The sequence below is a fragment of the Zootoca vivipara genome, chromosome 8, assembly GCF_963506605.1.
Source record: "Zootoca vivipara chromosome 8, rZooViv1.1, whole genome shotgun sequence".
NCBI classification, from domain to species: domain Eukaryota; kingdom Metazoa; phylum Chordata; class Lepidosauria; order Squamata; family Lacertidae; genus Zootoca; species Zootoca vivipara.
In genome coordinates, this window is record NC_083283.1 from 34,020,005 (window position 1) to 34,046,154 (window position 26,150).

General features: G+C 41.2%; 1 protein-coding gene across 2 annotated transcripts in view; it reads left to right on the forward strand.

The window, feature by feature from the left end:
* The first annotated feature begins 315 nt into the window (after positions 1 to 315).
* Positions 316 to 26,150, forward strand: part of PDE7A (phosphodiesterase 7A) — a 59,129-nt gene continuing 33,294 nt past the window's right edge. The window contains exons 1-2 of one of the 2 annotated variants that reach the window (XM_035125219.2): positions 316 to 1,054; positions 15,623 to 15,683. In XM_035125219.2, the coding sequence (XP_034981110.1) occupies positions 917 to 1,054; positions 15,623 to 15,683 (199 nt within the window). In that variant the 5' untranslated portion in view covers positions 316 to 916. The remainder of the gene's footprint in view (positions 1,055 to 15,622; positions 15,684 to 26,150) is intronic. The other variant, XM_035125220.2, reaches the window with a different exon arrangement.

Consider the following 26,150-nt stretch of genomic DNA (forward strand, 5'->3'; position numbering starts at 1 on the left):
AGATTTTCTCCTCACGAGGTGCTGGAGAATGAAGAAGATCGAAGCTTTCTAGGGAAAGAAAAAGAAGATCCTATATACTGAGCAGGGAGACAGAAACGATTGTGAAGAAAGCACCCGCCCTCCCTTTACTCTCCCTTAGCAAAGCAACGGGGGGTAAGCCAGGCGGGTGGAATGACGTCACGACGCACAAGCTCCGTCGGCGGCCCAGCTGCGCATAGGCGCGCCGACACACAGCCTGCCCGTCCGCTCGCCCGCCCTGGCTGGTGCTTCCCTGGGCGCGTGCGCTCGCCTTCGCTTGAGGCTTGCGCCTGACTGCGGGCGCGGGAGAGGCAAAGGCGGCCTCTCTCTCCTGCACGCGCAGCTGCTCTCCCCCCACTGACGCTTCCGTCGCCTCCACCACAGCTGCGGCATCACCAACCGCCACTACCTAGCCCCTCCCCTCGCGCGGGGCCGCGCCTCGTGCCGGACAATAGCGGCGCTGCCGCAGCCGAGTTGTGTCTCATCCTAATCAGCCCGCCGTCGCAGCTCTCGCAGCGACCCGGGCCCGCTCGCCGGCACCCATGAGCGGCGGCACGCGGCCGTCCCGGCTGCGGAGCTGACCGGGGGACTCGAGACGGGACTTGCCGCCGCTGCCGTGGCTGCTGCTTCTTCTCGTCCTTTTCCTTCCTCCTCGGCGCTTGCTTCCCCCTCAGCCTTCCCTAGGGCTGCGTCGGCGATCGCGGAGCGGGGTGGGCCGGGGTGCGGGGAAAGCCCCCTCAGCGCCGCTTCTCTTTCGACTGACCCGTTCCCGGCGCGTGTTCCCTGGGGCAGGTGAGGGCGGCGGGCCTGGCCTCGCTTCGCTCCGGGAGCCTGGCCTGGCTTTTGTGGGCGCTCCAGAAGACGAGGCGGCGGCGGCGGCGGCGGCGCCTCCGTTTCAATGGAAGTATGTTACCAGCTGCCGGTGCTGCCTCTGGACAGGCCGGTCCCGCAGCATGTCCTCAGCCGCAGAGGAGCCATCAGCTTCAGCTCCAGCTCCGCTCTCTTCGGCTGTCCCAACCCCAGGCAGCTCTCTCAGGTGAGGCGGCCCCGAACCCCCCCCCTCGCGCTTCTCCCTCCCCTGCAGAAATGGGGTGGTGGAGGAGTCCGTGGAATTGGGGAGTTTGCAAAACGCACGAGATCAGCAGCAAATATGCCGAAGAGGCGCTTGCCTCTGCGGAATACGCTCTTTGCTCTCTGTCAAGTTTTGTCATTTGTAGTGCTGGGTAGAAATGCACTCCAAAGTACATAGGGATGGATGCCTTTGAGGTGCTTCACTGTACAGTACATTTATACAGTACAGTATTGTCCTGCTTTTGTTGACACGTTTCGCCAAGGAAAGCTACGGTAGCTTCTGCTTTTATGGTTGTCTTCTACTAAATGTTCCTCGGCTAAATAATACTGCTGAGAATCTGGAGGGGGAGCTACCAGCTGGCTATTGCCAATACACTTGTGTTTTTATTTTGTAAGACAGCTGTAGTGACATCTTTTAAAGACTTTTTTTTACCCTTCATGTCAGAGTAGTTATAAAAAATTACACAGGGTGTGATTCAGTCAAGGTTTTAGATGGAGAATTAGTTGTTTACATTTGACTGGATTGCGGCCAGTCTCTTAAATGTTTTGTGAAATATTGGATTCCTTCCCTAGCACCATATGGACTAATGTACAGTATAATGTTCTTCCCTTATCAACCACTGAAAGCTTTTAGATAGAACTCTCCTAGATTTGCAGTGGTTTCTAAAAAAACATGTTGTCTATGTAGTTCACATTGAAGTATCCCATTGTGATTAACACATTTAACCATAATAAATGTAGGTAGGCGGTGGAGTGTGGAAAAATAGATTTTGTTGCCATTTTTGGCTCTCTTCTCTTCATATGTTTTCAGGAATCATTTGCCAATCTGTTGTTGCCCCGATGCAGTCTGCTGAGATTTCCCTGCAAATGATAACAAATCTCTGAACTTTAAAGCATCTGCCCAGAATAAGATATAATGTGCTTGTTTTATTGTCTGATTTGTGGGTATTCTCAAATAGCATAACCCTTGTGTAAGTTTGTACGCCGGCTCCCTCGGCTAATAATGCGAGATGAGCGCCGCAACCCCAGAGTCGGTCACGACTGGACCTAATGGTCAGGGGTACCTTTACCTTTACCTTTGTAAGTTGACTCAGAAGTAATCTGATTTTATTTCTTTATTTGTAAAACTATATACTGCAATAGAATATTGTACAACAGCTACAAAGGCCTGTGGGTACAAACAGTAAGTGGGGCTTACTTCAAAGAGGTGTGTATACGATTGAGGTCTAAATTGAGTATTTTCTAAACTTATTTAGGCTTCAGTTTTATACCCACTACCCTGGAAATAGGCCCCATTGAACTCATGCTGAGGTGATATGTATAAGATTGAACTGTTGGGTATCTAATACTAAGAGAAGAGTAAATCCAAGGTTTTGCCTCTTCCTCTGGTGCATAATAATAGCACGTCAGAGTTTGTTATAGAATATGTTTGTTAGGGAATATTCATTTTGATAGAACATACATAGTTGGCCCAATGTTTAAAGTGCTAGCAGATAGGGCTACTTTTATGAACATTGCCTTAAGAGTGGAATGAAAAGTATGTAAAATATAGTTATTTAGAAGAAGTACAGATTTTGTTTGGTGGAGATTCTCTTATTGGGAACTACATACAGGTAGGTAGCCGTGTTGGTCTGCTGTAGTCGAAACAAAATTAAAAAATTCCTTCTAGTAGCACCTTAGAGACCAACTAAGTTTGTTATTGGTATGAGTTTTCATGGATCTGAAGAAGTATGCATGCACACGAAAACTCATACCAATGACAAACTTAGTTGGTCTCTAAGGTGCTACTGGAGGGATTTTTTTTTATTTTGTGTGAACTACCAGTACATGTTATGCATTAACTGTCCTGAGGTCTTTGTAAAGAAAATTAACTTTAAGGTTTAACGTTGAAACTGCGTGGGAAGAGGGTGGTTACTTCTTTTCCTCTCTGTCATTTTTCTTTGCTAATCCCCCCCCCACAACAGGATGCAGGTAGTCATGCAAATAGTGTGGTGTTGGTGCTTCAGTGACAACATTAAAATGTCCTGTTCTAGCTCTAGTCTAAAATAATTCATACACTGTGTTTTGCTCCTAAAAAGGGTTCATGTAAGAATTCAGGAAAAATTAAATCAAAAATCTGCAGTTCCTGCCCCAGGAAGTGATATGCTCATGGATCTCCTTGTCTGGATTGTGGGGTGTGTGTGTGTTGGCACTAGTACATGAGCCCTAAGTGCTTTTACGCTTTGAACATGTTTGCATGTACAGGCATATCTTAGAGATACTGCAGGTACAGTTCCTGACCACTGCAATAAAGCAAACATTGCAATAAAGGAGATCACTATTATTTTGCGTTTCTCCCTGTGTATAAAAGTTATTTTAAGCTAAGGTTACCAGATTTTTTTCAAACAATCTGGGGACACTTTTAAAAAAAATGTTATTTAATTTTTTTTTTAAAAAGAAGTAATATCTTCTCTTCTGTGGTCGCCTCTGTTGTGCGGCCTTCATCTGGGCTCTGGCCTGCTCTCTTGCAGCGCTATCCGCTGTGGAGTAGGCTCGGGTCGGGTTGGGCCTGGGCTCGGGCACATGTCTTTGCCCTCCCGGTGCTCTCCTACCTCTCCTCCTCAGTGGCGGCGGTAACTCAGCAAGGTCGGGGCTCCCCTCTTTTTTCTCCTTCCTCTTTCTCTCTCTCTCTTCCTTTGCCTTCTCCTCTCCTTCTTATCCCTGCATCGGCTGCAGGGTTTCCCTGGCCCCGGAGCGCCGCTGGGCAGTCGATTTGGGTTGTGGGGTGGGTCATCAGTTTCCCCAGTTGACGTGCCAGACATCCCTGGTACCCCCGCGGCAGTCTCAGCAGCCCGGAGCCAGCCTAGTAATGCAGTTGGCTCTGGGTGGCTTCAGGAGCTGCTCGCTGCCATCGCGCCCACCATTTTGCCTCGCCGGAAATCCCCATATGATGTGTCTTGTGCCATTGAACAAATCACGCAACATTCATTCCGTACTAATAAATATACAACATTTAAAATATAAATCCGGGGACATTAAATGAAATCTGGGACATTCCAGGGACGGATTTTGTCCAGGGACAGATTTGTAAATCTGGGGACTTTCCCCGGGAAACGGGGACATCTGGTACCATATTTTAAGCTATACTGTAGTCTGTTAAGCCAGGCCCTCCTGGCTTCAGGGGTGGGAAGGGAAAACTTGGTTCTAGCCCTAGCCAGCTTTGCTCCTGTGGTAGAGCTGTAAGGTGTGTGTGTGTGTGGGAGACGGGCTAGCCAGGTTTTTTGCCCTGAGTGAAACCTCTGGAGGGGGCACCATTTAAACTCCCAGCCTGTGTGTGTGTGTGTATGCAAATGCATGTGGGGTGTGTGTGCCAAACTGGATCTTTGATCCAGGTGAAATGAAGCCTAGTTGTGCTCCTGCCCGTGGCCAGAAGAGGGGCAGTGGTGGCAGGGTGTGTGCGTGTGTGTGCGTGTGCTTTCTTCCCTTGAGAACGGCCAGGCTGCCTGCAGCTGCACCCACATCCTAGCACAGAGCAATATCTGAGAAGCACAATAAAATGAGGTATGCCTGTATACACATTTTTCTGAAGGTTAGTGAAACTTACTTTGAAGTTTAGGCCTGAGGATCATAGCATTTCTTGACTGATGGCTTTAGCTGAAGCTGCTACCCCTATTAGCTTTTAATATATATATGTCTGTTTAGCTTTGGGGTATTTAACACAAGCAAGTTGGCTGACATCAGCTAACTTTGTTACATGTTAGTCAATTTTCTGTGTAAAAGGTAAAGGTAAAGTGACCCCTGACCATTAGGTCCAGTCGTGACCGACTCTGGGGTTGTGGCGCTCATCTCGCGTTATTGGGCGAGGGAGCCGGCGTACAGCTTCCAGGTCATGACAAAGCTGCTTCTGGTGAACTAGAGCAGCACACGGAAACGCCGTTTACCTTCCCGCTGTAGCGGTACCTATTTATCTACTTGCATTTTGACGTGCTTTCGAACTGCTAGGTTGGCAGGAGCTGGGACCGAGCAACGGGAGCTCACCCCGTCGCAGGGATTCAAATCGCCGACTTTCTGATCGGCAAGCCCTAGGCTCAGTGGTTTAACCCACAGCGCCACCCGCGTCCTGACCAATTTTCTGTGTACTAAACGTTATTTCTGCCTTGGTCCAGGTATCTATTACATAAGAGCAAAGGTTCTTCAAATGTCTTTTGTTTAACAGTTTTAACTATTGTAGTGTGAATCAAATGCCTGGTTATTACCAGTGAAAACCTTAACCTGAAATGCTGAGTTGGAATTCCCCTGAATAACTTCACTGAAGGAGTAGGGTGAGATCTTTTCTTTTACAGGTCAGGCAAACCTCTTTACCACATAATTTTTATTGTCATGAAGTCCCCTTCTCAGTTTAAACTTTAAAGACTGTAGGGTTTGTCATTTGCATCACAAGAAGTGTTCTCCATAAGCAGCCAGTTTGAGAGCCTGGGATAGAGATAAGTATTGCATTCAGAATCTTTTTCCATTTATGCTACCCAAAACAAAAGAACGTACTAATTGATTCTGATGAACCTTTTGTAACTTGTTACAGGTAGGTAGCCGTGTTGGTCTGAGTCGAAGCAAAATAAAAAAAATCCTTCAGTAGCACCTTAAAGACCAACTAAGTTTTTATTTTGGCATGAGCTTTCGTGTGCATGCACACTTCTTCAGATAAGTGTGTATCTGAAGAAGTGTGCATGCACACGAAAGCTCATACCAAAATAAAAACTTAGTTGGTCTTTAAGGTGCTACTGAAGGGATTTTTTTCTTTTGTAACTTGTTTTACAATTGACAAATCAGTTTTAGTAACCAATCAGGTTTAAACAACATGCAATATTCAGGAGGGTTCATAAATCGTTCTAGTATTGTGTTTATTGTACATATGCTGGTCTTGGATGGTGTAGCAGGGCAAGGCCTTGTCTTTAAAAGAAAGCATACTTTTAGACACATTTTGCTAGTGTGGTTAAAATCTTCTTCAAGAGCACTTTCAGCCCCCTCACAGCTGTATCAAAACAGAAGTGAAATACCGTATTTTTCCATGTATAACACACCCCGTGTATAAGACACCCCCTATTTTTTGGGACTCAAAATTAAGAAAATGGGGGGAGATTGCCCCTTTGTATAGGACTACCCCCCTTTAACACTTTTTTAAAGTAAAAAACAACAACCCTAGTCTTGGAAAAGTATGGTAATATTAGCAAACAAAAAAGGCAGAGCTTTCCCCTACAGTCACTCTGTTTTTAAAGTCAGAGTTCCTTTGATAGGCAATATACAAACACAGGGTAGATGGATTTCTTTGAACTCAAGCAGGCAATGAGATTGGATCAGTTGAAATAACTGATAATATCTTGGTTCCTTGACTGTACTGTTGTGTTCTTTTGTCAGCTAACCTGCACGTCTTAACTGTTTATGTTTCATGGGGGTAATGTCATCTTTGGGTTCCTTTCCTTCTGTGTTTCAGAAGTAACCTGTGCTTTCACATGTTCCTTGGTAATGGATAAAAGTAGCTTTTTCTTGAATGATAAATTGTGGCAGGTTTGGTAGTGGTGCTTTGTTAAAGGCAACAATAAGGAGACAGTGGGTTAATTAGTGTGTTTAAGTTAGCAGTGGATTAGTGTTGAAATATTTTGTATATTCTTAATGTTGAGGAGCATTCTAAGGTCAGATAGTAGAGAAAATAAGCAGACCTAACCTTCATCCTTGTTTGATCTGATTTCATAGTCTGATTTTGTGTTAGTGAAACATTAGACCACCTAGTTTTAGAAGGAGTGCAAGCTTTTAAATTGCATGTTCTTAATCAAGCTCAGGGTATTTAGAGAGGGAATGAATCTTGTATGTGGAAGCTGATAAGTGATTAGGTTTTCTAAATTCTTGATTAGAATGTAGAATGAAGTTGATGAGAGTAGGCTGTATCAAATGATGTTTGTCTTGTGCAGTAGTAGTATTTTTCTGAAACTTTTAGTAGCTACCCCATAGACTTGCACACTGGTTGTTCTCCCATGAACATTTCATCTTCCATCCTGGCCCAGGAAAGGTGGATGTGGTTTGCCCAAAAGAGCTAGGCAGGCCTAATTATACCCATGTGCCAGAGGTTCCCCACAATTGAGCTAAAGCTAATTATGGTTAACATTAGGGTAAATGTAACCTTATATCATGGTTAATATAGGGAATGTAGGATGGAATTTGTGTGGAAACGAGGAAGATGGGAGAGAAGTTTGTGTGGCTCTACATTTCTGATCTTCAAAGAATGAAAGCTGAAGAAAGGTTGGTCTCAGCTGTAGCTCCTCATTTGCTTCAAACATGCAACCTGTGTCCACAACACTTTTGAAAACTGCTCCCAAAATAATTTGCTCTATACAAGTACAGTAGTACCTCTGGTTAGGTAACCCTCTGGTTATGTAAACTTCAGGATGCGAAAGTGGCAAACCCGGAAGTATTTGATTGGGTTTTGCCGCGTGTGCATGCTCAGAAGCTGTCCTCAGGTTGCGGAAACCTTGGGATCTGACCAGACCTCTGGAGCAGATCCTGTCCGCAACTGGAGATATCACGGTAATGAGGCATTCCCAATGTCACTAAATTTTTGATACAGTCTTTGCAAATAATAAATGGAATTCTGATACTGAGTTGCTAGTGAATTGCAACTAATTGACTAGAATAGTCTGTACTTCCTGGGTTGCACAATTTTACTGCTGCCCTGTGCACAATACTTAACTTGTACACACAGTCCTTTGGTAGTTATTACTGATTAGTTTCCAAAACCATCAACACTTCTATCAGTGCAGATGAGCTAGGTTTAATTTGGACATGTCATGAACTTGCTATTTCTGAACATAGCTGCTGACAGCATGGAAGGTGTCCTGTGAACTGTAAGCGCACTGTAAATGTTTTGGTTTATTTTACAAAATTTATATATTGCTTGATCATAGTAAAATCTCTAAGCAGTTTGCAAGAAATTTTGAAATTATCATTTTTTTATTCTCAGCAGTGAAAAAGATTAAAATGTGTCAAGAATTATGTGTCTGGATAGGCTTGCCTAAATAAAAACGTTTTAAGCGAACGGGGAAGACTCCTGCCTGATGCCAATAAGCAGGGAGTTCCAAAGTGTAGGTGCTGCCACACTAAAATAACTGTTTCTCACAACCGTGAAGTATTACATGGCCCTTGTAACAGTGTCGGCTCTGCAGATCAAAGAGGTTGAGTGGGTACTTATGAATAAGGCAATTGTGCAGATAATTGGCCCTAAATTGTTGTTAACACCTTGAACTTGGCATTGTAACAGATTGGCAAACAGTGCAGATCCCTGAGTAGAGGTGCTATATGCTGACAGGGTCATACTTACTGTGCCAGCACTATTGCAGCAGTGTTCTGCACTAACTAGAGTTTCCATGTCAAGTGCAAGAGATGATCTACACAGAGTGCATTGTATTAATGCAGTCTTGAGTCCCCAGTGCCTGAACTGCTGTGGTAAAGCTCTCCTAGCTCAGGGATGTTTGAAGTTGTTGTACCTTGTAACAACTTGTAAATGGCACTTCTAGCCATGGAGGCTACCTGGGCCTCCAGAAATGGGTAATATTATTGAAAATTATATTATTATTTCATAATATTTGTTGTTGTTTACTCATGTCCAACTCTTCGTGACCCCATGGACCATAGCATGCCAGGCACTCCTGCCTTCCACTGCCTCCCGCAGTTTGGTCAGACTCATGTTGGTAGCTTCGAGAACACTGTCCAACCATCTCATCTTCTGTTGTCCCCTTCGCCTTGTGCCCTCCATCTTTCCCAATATCAGGGTCTTTTCCAGGGAGTCTTCTCTTCTTATGAGGTGGCCAAGGTATTGGAACCTCAGCTTCAGGATCTGTGCTTCCATTGAGCACTCAGGGCTGATTTCCTTAAGAATGGATAGGTTTGATTTACTTGCAGTCCATGGGACTCTCAAGAGTCTCCTCTAGCACCATAATTAATAATATTTAGCATGCTTTAAAAATATTGTTGATAGTTTGAAAAAACAGTTTGACTCCACATTTAGGTGATCAGCTCAGTTTGTATTATGGCAATATAACAGCATTGATAAACAATGGGTACAAAATTATTAACTTGAAGTAGTCCTTATTGGCTTCCTTGATAATCTATAAATGGTTATTTATATTTTTACACATTTCTTCTGAGAAAGTATTTCAGTTCTTAGCATAAACATTTAGCTGCTTGAATAACTAGGAACCCATAATTTTTTCAGACATGTTACAAAGAGAGGTTACTTTCTCTATCTCTCCCATACCGTGCAGCAAGAGTAAAACTTGGAGCAATCAATAGGAAGATCATATGTCTCTTGTTGATCCAAACCAATCACATGCCTGTAAGCTTTCCATCAATATCCTCTGATATTCTTAGTAGAACCAGCACCCCCTCCTTTGCCATTACTGTAATTATCCAGTATCAGTTATCTCCTTAAGAGTCCCTCACAAAGTTCTGTAGATGCAGACCTCAGTAGGCAGTTGTACCTCATGTAGATATTGCCTGTGAAAGCCATTTTCATTTTAGGGGATATGTAATTTTTTGAGGTAGTGACATAGTGTATTCATTAGAACACTAGACTTCTGGGAAATATTATAACAATTACAGAGCATTATTTTTCTCATTAGAGATAACTTCTTAATGAACCAGTACTGTACTTTGATAGGATTGGAATTTGTGCCTTCTTTCCCAAATGATTCAAAACATGAATTTTTAAAGCAGATTTTTTAGTTGGCTTTTACAGGCATCTCTTACATTTGTTTAAAAGGAAACTTAGCGGATATTTCCTGTTAATGTATAAAAACAGCAGGTAGCTTTTAAAATTATATGGCATTAGAATAGTATTAAAATGTGATATTCTAATCTAACCTAAAATTCTTTTAATATTAATATAAAAATATTACACTATAAATAACAGCTTGAATCCAAAGATCCTGCTGAGCATGGATCATACAGATTTTGTCTTTGTGTGCTTGTGTTGCTAATCTCCTCCCTCCAGCCTCTGCTCTTGAAGTTCTTCGATCTACAGGAGCTTGTTGTGTGGGTGGGGTGCAGACAGGAAAATTTGGTGACTTCCCATTGTGAATAGATGTACCACTTCAGTAGTTAGATTCTACTTGTTTTCTGAAGTATTGGGATATTGTGCTGAAATATGTATAATAATAATAATAATAATAATAAATTATTATTATTTATTTATTTCTACCCCACCCATTTGGCTGGGTTTCTTAGCCACTCTGGGCGGCTTTCAACAGAACATTAAAAACAGAATAAAACTTCAAACATTAAAAGCTTCCCTAAACAGGGCTGCCTTCAGATGTCTTTTAAAAGTCGGATAGTTGTTTATTTCCTTCACATCCCTTGACATCTGATGGGAGGGCATTCTACAGGGCAGGCGCCACTACTGAAAAGGCCCTCTGCCTGGTTCCCTGTAACTTCACTTCTTGCAGAGAGGAAACCGCCAGAAGGCCCTCGGTGCTGGACCTCAGTGTCTGGACTGAATGATGGGGAGACACTCCTTCAGGTATACTGGGCCGAGGCAGTTTAATAAAAACAGTGGAAGCTGGAACATTTGTGCTTTCATTTTGCACTAGTGCAGATAGCACTCTGTTTGAAGCAATTTAGTTTAAACTAATTAAAAACTAGATATAAGTTGCTTGTAATCAAAGCTGGGTCTTCAAAAAAAAAAAAAAAGCCCAGTATTGCAAATACTTATGTCTGTATTTTCTAAGCTAGAGTTGAGTAATCTGTGGGCCTATTATTACTATACCCTACTTTTCACATAACCTGGGTCTCAAAGTGGCCTAATTGTCTAGTTGTTGGACTAGAACTGCCATTCCTGACTCTTGGTCATGCTTTGGTTATATTAAGTAGGTATGAATCTTATACTGTATTAATATTTGTACATATTACTTTCACGGTTGCATGGTTTTAGTTTTTATTGTGAAAAATGTAGTGATTCGTATTTGTTCCCTGTCATTTGTCATTCAACAAATTTCATAGTTTTATAGAGAAATCCCTGCTAGGATACTACTATGATATCTGATATTTAGGAAAAGAGAGTTAGGGTTTATGTGTCCCTAAGTATGATGAAGTAGTATGTTAACAGAAACTAAGTCATAGTTCATATTCTGAATAGTTTGTGTGTGTGTAAGTGTAAGTATGTATCTATATGCTATTTATATTGGGGGTGGTAGAGAGAGAATATAATTATTATGCTTGCGATGATTTGCAAAAGGAAAAAGTTGTGACAAAATTTGAAGTGCCATGATTTCCAAGGTAACATTTGGTAGGTAATAAGTTGGCATGTTTCATTTATATAGGTAACTCCCCATTTACACACATTCAATATGTGTGCGACCACACATACACACATTGCGCCGAACTTGGAAGTGACCCAAAAATGTCACAAAAAGGGGCGTGGCAGGACTGAACGGGGTGTTTGCTGGCTTTTTCAATGGTGTTTCAAATATATGCAGTTTCACTGATGTGTACAGTACCTTGGAACATAACCCCACATAAAGTGGAGTTGCCTGTATATCCAATAATTAATGGGTGATCATACTCAAATGGACATCCATTAAAAACAGTGGACTTAATTTAGTCCCACTTGGGCTTTCTGAATCTGCACAGAGCTACTTTAGGAACTTTCTAGAGCAAGGCAAGTATTTTGGTGAGAAGCCTGCCGTCTTGAGTGCATGATCAAGGGGTGTGACTTGCTTGGACTGCCATAGCCATGTGGATCCTGGTGCATTTTCACTTGCTCAGTTCTCCTTAGAGCATGAGCTAGGCCTCTCCCCTTCTTTCTCTTCTGTTTACTTTTCTTTCTAGTATTTACTTTTTTATTTCTTGTTTTAGTTGTTTCCTTCAGTTTCTCTGTGCTGTTGCCACCCTCATGACTAAGCCTATTGCTCAGAGGACATCATTTTGGAAGTGTTTGGGCTTGCAGCAGCAAGTACCCCACCACACTGATGAGTGCTGCCTGTATCCCCTGTTTGATTGACATGTGCATACCTTCCTTAATAATTAGTAGTAGTTTCCTCAGGGTTTTTCATCAACTTGGGGTCAAAATTCCCCATAGGAATTTTTTGGCTCGTTTTTGGATAGCAAGACCTGTGTGTATTACTTTTTCCGTGTTTGAGAAGTCTCTCTTTTGATAATATTAGTCATTATACCAATCCCCATCTTATCATTCTCCTGTTTGCTTGCCTTAGCAACCAACATACCTCACACTAAGCGAAAGGAGTAAAGAGGACTTGGAACCAAACAGACATGGAAACAAAATTTTCAAGAATTAATGTAGACATACAGAAGTGAGCAAAGACAGTAGTGCTGCTGTCTAGAACAGGGATAGCTAACCTAAAAAAAGGTAAAGGTAAAGGGACCCCTGACCATTAGGTCCAGTCGTGACCGACTCTGGGGTTGCGCGCTCATCTCGCATTATTGGCTGAGGGAGCCGGCATATAGCTTCCCGGTCATGTGGCCAGCATGACAAAGCCGCTTCTGGCAAACCAGAGCAGCACATGGAAACGCCGTTTACCTTCCCGCTGTAGCGGTTCCTATTTATCTACTTGCATTTTGACATGCTTTTGAACTGCTAGGTTGGCAGGAGCTGGGACCAAGCAACGGGAGCTCACCCCGTCACAGGGATTCGAACCGCCGACCTTCTGATCAGCAAGCCCTAGGCTCAGTGGTTTAACTAAATGTTGTTGGATTCCATGTTCCATCAGTTTCAACCAGCAAGGCCAATAGTTGGAAATGGTTGGAGTTGTACTTCAGCAACATCTAGAGGGCACTAGGTTGGCTTCTTCAAATCTAGAAACACAACTATGCCACAGTTTAAGTTTTGGGAAGTTGGGACACAAATCTTGGCGAATGTGGCCAGCATCTTACTAATATAGTCAAAGAGATGGACTGAAGCCAAATTGTGGGGTGTGGTGGGGAAATACGGAAAACAGTTAAAGAGATGTAGCTGTAGCCATAGACATAGACAAAGACATGTATACAGTAATGGTCCCAAGGAATGGGGAGAAGGAAGTAGGAGCCAAGGGAAAGAGAGAGGATAGAAAGCAGTCGGCTTAGAAAAATGCCAGATTACTAGTATATTTTAAAGATGCTTGTTTGTGATTGGTTCTTAGTTAAGAATGGGTCTTTCCTATCACATGGAGTTTGATTCCATATTTGTGGCATCATTGCTGGAAAGCTCTGGTACATATGCCTACTTCAGCACTGCAATGGGAATTTAGACACAGGTGTTCAGGTATAGGCAGATTCAAATCCAGGAGGTCCTTTAGGTAACCTGCTTTAGGTAAGGGCTTTAATGGTAATCACAAGCACTTTAAATTGGCACAGTTTAGTGGCATATTACAGTGATAAGTGGGTTGCGTATAGAACAGGTTAACAGTGCTCTACTAATTAACAACCTCTTTATACAGTTGTTCACAGTGTTTCATCTCTGTTAGTCATGAGCCCATCCTGTATATGCTGGATGGACTTCGCTATTGCTGGCTTGGGAGGAAGAAAGCTTCCTATACACATTTGGAGGTCACTCTTCCATAGCTACCAGTAGCAGACTTGAATGTACATAGCACTCTGGTTTTTAAAGAAAGGCTTTAAAGTAAACCTTTAATTAAAATCTAGACTCAAGCTTTAGTTCTGTCATGCCAGCATTCTTTTTATATAAGCTCACTGGAAAAAAAATGACTAAAAGGAATACATTCTTTATATGTGGAAAATGGTTACCAAGAGAACAGGTGAGAATGGATGATGATTGTCATTCAGCTAATTCTATGCATGTAAAATGCATATTAATGTCTTGCATTCACTACATGAATAACTGTAGTAGGATTACATTCCTAGTGTTTGAAGGTCTATTTGGGTGCTGTAGACTTTAATTTTCTCCAATCATTAACTGTAGTTAAGAGATTATTATTACTTATATTCTACTTTCCCATGCAAAATAGTTCAAAGCAGTTCAGAAGGACAGGGATTGTAAAGATTGGGCTTCAGCACTGTGTGAACTTGCACAATTGAACACTGACCTCTCCCTCTTGCTGTAGCCATGATTAACAGCTACATCAGTGCTGACATTAACTGTAATTGACTAACAAGTGTATGGGTAACCATGTTAATTTCCTATAGATGGGAGGTACGTTGGGAGAAGTATGCTTCAAGTATCTAGCACGGATAACTGACTAGCTCTGGTAAAAAGCACTCCTAGTTAGCACTGCCACTGGAACCTCTGCAAACAGTGCCAGTCAAAAGTAACCCTATACAGTGGTACCTCAGGTTACAGACACCTCGGGTTACAGACACTTCAGGTTACAAACTCCGCTAACCCGGACGTAGTACCTCGGATTGAGAAATTTGCCCCAGGATGAGAACAGAAATCGCGCGGCAGCAGCAGGAGGCCCCATTAGCGAAAGCGTGCCTCAGGTTAAGAATGGTTTCAGGTTAAGAACGGGCCTCCAGAACGAATTAAGTTTGTAACCGAGGTACCACTGTACTACAGTGGTTCCCAGTTAGCTAAGTACTGCAGACCCCCTGTTTTTAAAAAGCCAAGCCATGGACCCCCTACTTTTGAAAATTTTGCTATCTCTTTGGTAGTTTTCTTTAGGTGAATGGTGCAACGGACCTCCTGGGGTCCGCGGATTACCAATCTGGAACTACTGCCATACTGCAAACTTGATCAAAGAGAGTTGACTCTGTCCAAAGCAGGGTAAACCTCAATTTCTTATAATACCAGTATAGTCCTACCTTGTTACTTGAACGGAATCCATTCTGGAAGTCCGTTTAACTTCTGAAAAGTTTGAAAACCAAGGCGTGGCTTCTGATTGGCTGCAGGAGCTTCCTGCATTCGGTTGGAAGCTGCATAAGGCACATCAGACTTTCAGGTTCCAAATAATGTTCGCAAACTGGAACACACACTTCCGGCGTTCTGGAGTCAAAACGTTCAAGTCGCAAGTCGTTTGAGAACCAAGGTACAACTGTAGTTATATAGATAGTAATGAAAGCATCAAACAGCACTTCAGATAGGTTTGTTTGGGATCCTGGTAGTGTGCTGCTAATCACTGAAACCATATATTTATTAAAGTGACTATAACTAATTTTAAATTCTTATAGCAAAATACTTGGTCTTCCATCTTCATCAGTTGCTCTGATAAAGCAAATAGTGAGTGAGATATACATACAGTAAATATCTCACTATCACAATCTCACATCTTTAGAGCATAACAACTATGTGGTTGCATTCTAGAAACATATCAGTGGTTAAAAACATAAGAATCCAGAAGCATAAGTAAGCACTAAGTCTCAAGAACCAGCAGTCTAAAAACATTCTTAAAGAAAGGCAGATTGGAGCAAATAAGCCTCTAACCATGGTTAAGGTGCGGGGGCTGGGGGTGGAGGTGGGAACGTGTAGTCCGGTGACCCACTCCTTTAAACATGATTAATGGAGCTAAGCCATCCAAAGCCTAATTTCAGAAATAATTATTTTTCTGTATTTTTTTGTTTCCAGAGACGTGGGGCAATATCCTATGACAGTTCTGATCAAACTGCATTGTACATTCGCATGCTAGGTAAGTGTGGTTGTTTGTTTCAACATCCAGATGTATGTATATACGTGTAGCTGTCTGCTGTTAATTAGATGGTGTACACTACTGCATTTAAAAACCTTTCTGGTTTTTATTCCTCCCTCTTCAGCTTTTCACAACCTGTGTTGCTGTTGCTTGCTGTTTGGCTCTAAGTATTTCAATATTGTTTAGCACAAATTTCACACACCCAGGCACTGAACAAATGCATAAGGTAAAGGTTATCACAAAATAGGAGATCACAAGCTCCCCAGCAATGCAGATTTGACAGAGAAGAGATGGAGGCATTGGGGTGGGTGCAAATATTAGAGAAAATATTATATTTCAACATTATTCATATTGCACATTTTATGTATTAAGGCTGATATATTTGAGTAGTAACAACCTTTGCTTGCTTTAAAGGTTAGCTCTTGTAGCTGTGTTTCTTACTTCAAATGCACAAGGAGACTAGCAGAAACTTGGTACATAGGAGATTAAGAATTTGTTTTCTTAAAGTTGAACTTGAGTGACTAATATCCAAGCAAATATTTGTATAGGAAAGTTTCAGCTTAAACTGTAAACTGAATACTGTATTGTTATGTGATGGCAATCGTGAAATAGCACAATGGTGACTGATGGGAAATGGATGAGTGGGAGGAGTTTCAAATAAAATCATTTAAATTGCTTGCTATAAATATTAAGTAAATGTTGGAGAAAATTCCAGCATAATATGTAATCAGTGTTCTGTGCCCCTAAAAAAACAAACAAAAAAGCAAAAAAAATTGCTTAGGTTGTTGGCTTATTTATGTTTGGCAGGGACTTGTTAATAGGATTTTAGCTTTGAGATCATTGGATCATGAAGTTGCTGTTGCTGAACTGTTAAATTTCCTACCAGTAGTAGAAATTGATGGCTGTCAGTAAGTTGCACATTTGTTACCTGTACATTCTTGTAGCCTTTCTGAGCATCTCTCATTTTAATCATTCTCACAAGTAGAATAATATGTCCATTTGTGTCCATGCATTTATCTTTGTCACTCTTTGCTCTCTACAGTCCAGCCTTAGAGAATTAGCTGCTCTTTCCAGGACTCCATATAGGATACTTTCATCAGACAGAGCTAGTTTTCAGCTGCACTGCAGCCATTGGTGTTTCTGCTCATTCTCTTTTTAAAAGGAATGTCATTGTTGGTGCCTATCCTTCCATGGATCTCCTGGTGTTTACATTTGTGGAGTCAGCTTTTCCTTAGCATTCAATGTAAACCATTTAGTTTCTACTTGGATTGTTATATACCGTACTCTTTCACAGGGTTCTTTTGAGCTATTTGGATAAAATTCAGTAGCCTTATGTACTATTAATTAAATATGTACATGTAATATCAATGAGTATCAGATCATTAGCACTAATAGTCATTTACTATCTTTTAATTTTGCAGTTAAAGTTTATGGAGATAAGTCATTATATGATACAAGGGGAAATTATGGATTTTCTTAGGCAGAGACTAACATAAAATCCAGTTATTTTATTAATAGAATTACATATCATTAAATGATATTTTATTGGGTCTACACTATGAATTACACAAAAGTTTGAAGGGGCAGCAACATTGGTTTTGCTTGCTGATAACCCCCTTGTGTATTGCGATGTAAGCAAAGGGATCTTTACCCCACCAACTTCCTTCAGTGTGAGCTGAAGTGTGGTCCTTAAGTCAGAGTAGATTCACTGAAAGCAAGTCTTCTCTGAGTATGACTTGGTTGGATGTCCCTATTAAGAGTTCTCTCCCAGAACTTCTGTTTTGCGTCTGAGTTTAGATATAGTCAAATAGAGGTTTAAACACATATACAGAAGAGCTCTGCCAAAGCCTCTGTTGCTGCTCACAGTGGCAAAGAGGCTGTTTAAATAACCCCACAGGAGTAAGTTTTTGAGTGCTTAATAAGTGGGGGCCTTGGGATTTGGGGCTGGGCTGGGCTCATATAGCTTCAAAGCTTCAAGGGAATGAGTTTGTGGGTCACCAGTTGCCTACTCCTATTATAATTGACTTAGGTGTTCTATTTTGTGATGGTACTAATGTTTGAAAGTCATTAAAAAAACTTTTCCTTTCCATCCAGACTACATAGCCCATGAGGGGATTGTTAATTGTGTAGCAAAAGCAACTTTGCTTGTTCTACTTATCTCTAGTGACTGTGGAGGTATATTTGCACAGTAACCTATTTAATTTATATGTGTCAGGAGATAACATAGAAAGTTTTAAACTGTATTGTGGAATTGTTTCTACCCTGCCCTGGAGCTTATGATAAAGGGTGGGTAATAAATTGCAACTAAATAAATAGCGATAGTTTATATACTCCAGTTTAACTAAGGATTTGTTCAGTCAGAATTCTTTCTCTCAGTTATACTAACAGTGAAATCAGAAATGGGTCACAGGGCTTGCCTGACTCTTCCACTTCTGTGTTAACTGGGAGAGCCTGTATCATTTGGACTATGGAGTCTCTAATTAAGAGAAACAGAAGTTAATCTGAAACCAGTGTATAATAGAGAATCTGTTGGTCCAAAATGCCGATGAAATTTTGATAAATAACTTGGGGGCAACTGTAGATTTTTAAAAATGCAGACTAAAATAACACATGCAAATGCTATTCTATGAAATACTGTACTTAGATAACTCTTGTAAAAACATTGGCCTTCAAAGCAGGTAGAATGAGGAAAGAGCATTATGCAATGCATAACTGCTATAAATGCATAACTGCATAACTGTCTATAACCTTGGAGAATTATTGGGCAACAGGTGAGGTCCCTGCAGATTGGAGGTAGGCAAATTTGTCCCCATCTTTTTAAATATAATTTTTATTAACAATTTCTTAGTTTACAAAAATATGTGCATTGTCTCTTTGGGTGGCAGGGGGTGGGGTGGGGAGACCCAACCAGTGGTGAACTTGACATTGATACCAGGAAAGTTCATGGAACAGATAATGAAACAGTTGGTCTGTGAGCACTTAGAAAAGGATGTTGTGATTACCAAGACCCAGCATGGGTTTCTCAAAAACAAGTCATGTCATTTCTTGTTTTGATAGCATTACAAGCTGGGTGGATCAGGGGAATGCTGTGGACATAGTGTATCTTGATTTCAGTTAGGCATTTGACAAAGCTCCTCATGATATTCTAGTGGAGAAGCTGGTAAAATGTGGATTGGACAAGGTAACTGTTAGGTGGATTTGTAGCTGGTTGATAGACTGAAACCAAAGAGTGATCACTAACAGTTCCTTGTCATCCTGGGAAAAAAGGGACAACTGGGGTGCTATTCAACTGTGGAAGAAATTCCCATGAGAGGTGGTGGACTCTCCTTCCTTGGAGGTTTGATGGCCATGTGTCATGTATGATGTAGTTGAGATTCATGCTTTGCAGGGGGTTGGACTAGCTGACCCTCTGGGTCCCTTCCAACTCTAAAATTCTATGATAATATATTGTTATATTGATCAGTTATAGAAGATAAGTGCAAGTTAATGGTCTTCAATCTATCCATTTGAATGCTGACTCATTTTTAAAAAAAGCTAACATATCATAGAATGGCATTGTTAAATACTGATTTTATTCTGCATTTGTTGATCAGTCTCTTACACATTTATTGCACCATTGGATAATATATATAGATCCTTCTTTGGAGTCCAGTTTGCTTCCATTCTCTTTCAGTTTTTGATGCTGCTGTCCTTTTGTTTTTTGGATCTATAGTATAGCCATTATGATTAAATCTTATTTATCACTACATGTGCAAGTTGAGTGAGTATTGTCTGAAGAAGTCCTAAGTAAGCCCTTTTGTCTAAATTTTATTTAGTCAATCTGTTGTGGAATAAATGTAATTTGTGAATGCTATTAAAAGAAATACATACCTTACTTTATATCTAACAGTTGACAACTACTCAGTTGCAGTTTAATTATTTTTCACAGGACACAATCCCTGGTATAAGTAAACAAATGGACACATGCTACTTTAAGTGGTCTACTAACAGTTTTGCTGAGATCATTAGTTAGCTTATTAAATACCCTCTCTTCTGTTTGATAGCATGGTATTTTGCAGAATCTTGTACAACCTTTTAAAATGTAATAAAATTATTTAAAGAAGTAACCACTCTCCCAATTTATTCAATTGATATTCCAAGAGGAAAACTGTATACTGTAATAGACATCCTGAGTTGTCCTTTCCTTACTTGAGGTTGCATCTGTTACCAAGGAAAGTGCCCTTTCTCTCTCTACTGCTTGGTATTTCAGTTATTTCTGGTTTTTATAAAAAACATTTATTCTGTTCCTTCTGTGCTAGATATATAGGGTGATATCAAGTCCTAGTTATACTCAGTCTATTCATTGAATCAAATGAATTTAGGTTACTTAACAGGTTTCAGTGGATCTACTCTGAATATGATTTAGTTGACTATAATCCATTCCCTCCCCCTCAATTATCTGAGCTACTTAGGTACAACTTGTGCAAAATTATATCCTGGATAGGATATAAACAGGGCAAAAGTATATGCAAATCCTCCTAGCTCGCTGGTGTTCCAACAAGTACTACTATGCAGCTCAGTCGTCTGGCCTGGAACTGACTGTTGAAGCAGCTGGATTAGTCTGTCATAGGCCAATATTTCTTCACTTGGGTGGTGGCATTTGCTACTGTATTTCACAGGAGGCAAATTCCCTTCCAGTCATCAAGTACACTAACTCTCAAACTTTAGAGAGCTAACAATTAAAAAAGAAGGATAACACTTCTAAACTTAAAGAGTAACAGAAAGAAACACAGATGCCAACAGCAGCACTACTGCTGCCAATTCAGAAATATATGCAAATATATGCAAAACTTTTTAAAAGCAAGGTAAACTTTTTTTCTGGTAAACTTTGTATCTTGGGGCAGTGACTTTTAAAGGCCCCCACTTCCTACTCATAGATATCCTTAACTTCAGTGAGGGAACTCTCAGCAGGGCCTGCTCAGAATATCTTATCTTATCCAAGAACTGAGGTAAAAGACATGTAGCTTGTTTTAAAACAGGCATCCCCAAACTGCGGCCCTCCAGATGTTTTGGCCTACAACTCCCATGATCCCTAGCTAACAAGACCAGTGGTTGGGGAAGATGGGAATTGTAGTCCAAAACATCTGGAGGGCCGAAGTTTGGGGATGCCTGTTTTAAAACAATAAAAGGAAAAATTAGATGACCTGGCTATGTCTAGACATAAACATTGGTGGTGTAGTATATTTTACTGTAGCATATTTTACTGCTACTTAAAAATGCACCACGTAATTTGCTCTAATTACTGATACCAATTGCTGAGGGCGATGCTAACAGAGTGCGTGATTTGTCCTGGGACAGTGAGTCTTACTAGGCAGTAGTAGTACACTGATCAGCTTTAGCTAAGTAAATGGAAGTGGTCCTTGAACTTGAGAAAGCGTATCTTTTGTGAAGCACTGCTTTTTGAAGAGCTCAAACATAGGGAGAAAAAGAACATTCTGACTTTTGAAACCAAGCAGTGAAATAAGCAAATAATCAGTGGTAAAAGCAAAATATTTAAATCAATGACTGTGAAATTCAGACCTTTTAAAAATCCCAAGTAAGTTTTTGTAGGAACATCTTATTTGTAATTGAGTTCATTATCTGTTTGGGGTCAACTTAGATGCAACTCTGTGGTGCACAGTTAGTGCACAAACACTCTGGCATTCTTTCCTTATATCTGATACTAAAATGCTTGATCAGGGCTTCCCTGGTCCCGTTCTCATTTGAATTTCCAAAATTTTGGTAACAGGCTTAGATGCCATGGTTGAAATTATTAATATTAACACAACATTTAAAGCACTTTGTATGTTAAGATAATAAAAGTATAAGACTCCTGTCTACTGGCTCACAATCACAAGAGGCGCAAGGCAGAGGGGAAAAGGAAGGGGGAGCATTGGAACAGCTGTTGTTTCACTAGTTAGTAGAAGGGACCAAGTTGGTTACTCACTTTCCGTGATGATCTCCTTGGAATAGGGTTGGCCCATGACATTTTGTGTGAATGAAGATCTACACCAGGAACAAGCAGGGAATAAAGATGTACATTGGGAGTAAGGCAGGGAAATCAAATTAACATTACTTGACAGTTGAAGTGGGAATCAAAGGCTGTTGTAGGAGGACAGGGCTCCTCCTCTGAACCACACTGGATCCCAGGAGGGCAGTGCCTTTCATTTCCTCCCAAGTGTGTGAAGAGACCAGAATCACCTATTTGCCAAGAGTCCTCTGTATAGGCGGTATGGGGTGGGGGTGTGGCTTGTCAAGGACGCAGCAGATCTGGCCTCCAAGGAGTGTGTCGCAGCAGCAGCAAACAATGTATTTGTTGGAGGCCAGATCATCTGCCCCTTGTGGATCCTGCCACCTGAGGCAGTTGTCTCACCTTACCTTAAGGGTGGGCAGGGCTGACCGAGCCTTGGAAGACAGGATATACAGTCCATGGTCTGCTGGTTGGTGAAAGAGGTCAGAGTTACTCTTGTTACTTTGCTATATATCTATTACTGTGAAATTGTGACAACATTCTCCTGAGGATGTGTTTTTATAATTGGTGCTTGCAAAACTTGGGGTGCTTAAATTTGATGCAGTGTTATATAAAATGCTACATTTGAGGTTGCCTTTTGTCTTTGAACATGTCTTCTGTGTAAAGCAGAACAAAACTTCTAAGATAACAAAGTAACGAAAACATTTTATTGAGTTGGAAAAGGTTGAATCCAAAATAGTCTATGCTTGTAAGAAGGAACAATTTTCACTTCCAGCTGCATCATCATTGAATGTGAGTTGTAGGGGAAGGCAAGGAGGTAGCACAGTGGGCTGAAGTAGTTGGTGGCTCCTGAAAGCCCATGTACATGCACAAACCTTTTGATTCTAGCCATCAGATGCAAATGCAATGTGGAATCCACAATTCAGTATTGTAGCCATTTGTAGTAATAGATTACTATCAATGTTACAATTAATTTTTTTTGTTCTCAATACAGATTGTATCTTGTCTGTATTGTAATCTGAAATCTAGGTTTAATTCTATTTCTAGGAAAGTTTAATAAAACTCAGCTTAAACATGTTCAGTAGCCAAAGTTTGATTTCTCACTGCACATTTGCCAATTTCCATGCTGAGCATAATGGTGTGCTCTTTAATGTTGCAGTAAATGGTAATAAATCTGACAGATGATTGTATATTGTGGCTACAGTGGCTACAGTAAAACATACAAAATTGAATCAGTGCTTATGATTGAAATATGCTATATTTAGCAACATTAAATTTTGTTACAATAGAACAAAGGTGGAAAAACTCATGCATGGGGGCCAAATGCAGCCTTCCAAACCTCTCTATCTGGTCCTTGGCACTCTTCCCATGACACACCCCTCAACAGCCTTTTTTCACACTCTCTTTGAGTGTTTCGCTTAACTGGAATGTGTGCTTGAACTTTTAATAATGCCTCTTCTGGATTGAGCACGTGTGTTTGTGTAGAACCTAGCCAACTGTACAAAGGTACAATTTTCTTGGTCATCCTGATAGATGATGTTTATTGGGAAAAGGACAGGGGAATGTGACCCTGTTATTCTTCCTAGGTCTCTCGGTTGCTTTTGATACCATTGATTATAGCATCCTTCTGAGCCAACAGTGGTATTGGAGGCAATGTGTTACAGTGGTGATGATCTTTTGGCACCCTGGTAGTTGTGATGTGGGGTGCTGCAGGGTATAATCTTATCCCCAATGCTGTTTAACATCTATATAAAGCCATTGGGAGTGGTCAGTAGGAAATGAGGATTGAGGTATGCTGATGATACCCAGCTTTACTTCTCTGTAGCATCTGAACCAGGAGATGCTAGGCAAGCCTGGATTCAGTGGTGGGATGGATGAGGGCCAATAATCCAATAAACTCTGAATCCTGGCGAGACAAAGGCACTGTGAGTGACTCCCAAGTCCAGATAATTGGTCAATTGCCTGTTGTAGAGGAGGTCATAGGTCCCTTGAAAGAGCAGCCTAGTAGTCTGGGGGTGCTCCTGGATCCATCTTTGTTGCCAGAGGTCCAGGTGACCTCAGTGGCAAGGTGTGCTGCTTCTTAGCTTTGACCGATAAGACCGCTAGCTGCAGCTGGTGCAAAATACTCTATGGTTACTGGGACAGGATGTAGCCAACACACCCCACTGTTGAAAGAATTGCATTGGCTACCAAGTAGCTGCAGAGCTACATTCAAGGTTTTAGTTTTGGTGCATAAAGCCCTATACAGCTTAGGTCCAGAATACCTGGAAAAATAATCTTATCCTAATATTCCTAATCAGTCACTGCACTATGCAGGTGAGGGCCTCCAACAGGTACCATCTCATCAGGATATCTGTTCTGCACAGCGTAACAACTGAGCCTTTAATGTTGTGGCACCCACCATTTAAAATCTCTCCTTTTTGACAGCTGCTGTCTGTTTTATTTTTGTCACTCCTTTCTTAAGGAAGCATTTTAAGTTGAGATCCTTCCCAGTCTTCAACTGTATTTGAATTGTTTTAAATATCACTCGGTTCAACACACGTTTGCTGCCCTGGGCTCCTTTGGGAGGAAGGGTGGGATATCAATTTAATAAATAAGTAAATATTTTGTTTAGATTTTACCAATGTCATTTAATGCATGAATAGAGTTTGGCATAACATGAGCAAGTAGATGGGGTCAAATGCACAGTGCTAAAAGTTCATAAAATGTTTATGTAAATGACTCACAACTCTGTACCAGATATTCCTTGGCCATTATGACATTTTGATTTCCATGTAGTGTTTCAGTGCCCCCATACCTTGAATCAAGTGAAATACAGATTTTTTTATTATAAAAGTATGTGGGGTCAGTTTTACCATTACAGTGGTACCCCAGGTTACAAACACCTCGGGTTACAAACACTTCAGGTTACAGACTCCGCTAACCCGGAAGTAGTACCTCGGGTTAAGAACTTTGCCCCAGGATGAGAACAGAAAACGTGCGGCGGCAGCGGCGGCGCGGCAGCAGCGGGAGGCCCCATTAGAGAAAGTGATACCTCAGGTTAAGAACGGTTTCAGGATAAGAACAGACCTCTGGAACAAATTAAGTTCATAACCAGAGGTACCACTGTACTGTGGTGACTGACAGAACTTAAAAATACATACACATAAAATCCTAGGGATTGAAGTGTCCCTGCAAAATGCTGCTCAGTTTATTAATTTCTTTTCATGGATGTTGTGTTATGCCTGCTCACACCATGGGACTACTACTACTCCTTCCCCTGTAGCTCCTCTCATCTGCTGCAGTGATTTAGGAAACCTGTTGGAGCAGATTTTGAGGGCTTGCGGGGTGCTGGAATATGGGGATAAGAGAAACCAGAAGACCTGCTGTGCAAGCAGATTTCTGTAGTGGATGCAGTGCAGACAAACATAACTACAGATGCTTAGCCCAGAATTTGCTTGTTTCATACGTATTTTGTAAGAAAAGAGAAAATGGGTTATTTGAAAACAATATTTTCATAATCATAATCAATGAACTTTAGGTGATCCTTTTACTCCTATAGGAAGAAATTTGCAAAATATGTTGTATTTTTATAACCAGCCAGCTCTAGCAGCTAAAAACATACACCAGGCAGTGGCTAAGAAATGAACATATTTGTGGAGAATGGAATGTAACAACTGCTGACTTTGTCATTAATGTGCCACTAGCCAGTTGATAAACTAAGGAAAACTGTGGCCCGTTGCAGGGAGGCAGACTGACATGAAATTCCCTCAAGATTCTTTACTGACAAATTCTGGAATATCAGTACCAACCAGCATTTTTGTTCTTAAGGATATTTGATACTGGTAAGTTCATAGCTGCCAAGTTATCCCTTTTTTAAAGGGATTTTCCCTTATGCTGAATAGGCTTCCTTGCGAGAAAAGGGAAAACTTGGCAGCTATGGGTAAGTTACATGTCAGAGAAAGAAGATGATTCTCCTTTTTTTTTTAAAAATAAAAAAAAGCAGTAGTGAAGTTTTGGCTCATAGGCCTAAATAGGTCTGCGAGGGTCAAAGCGTAAGCAGCATTTCTCTTACCCTAAACCTTAGCACTAAGATTAAAGATAAGCTTTTTTCTGCTCCGACTAGTTGAATTTTGAATCAGCTGACATACAATGTCAGGTAATTGACAGCTGAGCAATCCTGCCCACCAGACAAAAAAGCCTGTAGAGCAGGCATCCCCAAACTTTGGCCCTCCAGATGTTTTGGACTACAATTCCTATCATCCCTGACCACTGGTCCTGTTAGCTAGGGATCATGGGAGTTGTAGGCCAAAACATCTGGAGGGCCGCAGTTTGGGGATGCCTGCTGTAGAGTGTTGGCCAGTTCTGAATTTGACCCTCTGCACAGATCAGATTATTCACCCTTGCTTTAATGCAGAATGTTGAAGCAATCTTAGGCCACAAGTTCAAGCCTGAAATCACCATTATAACAAAAACACTTGAGATCATTTCTTTCATTA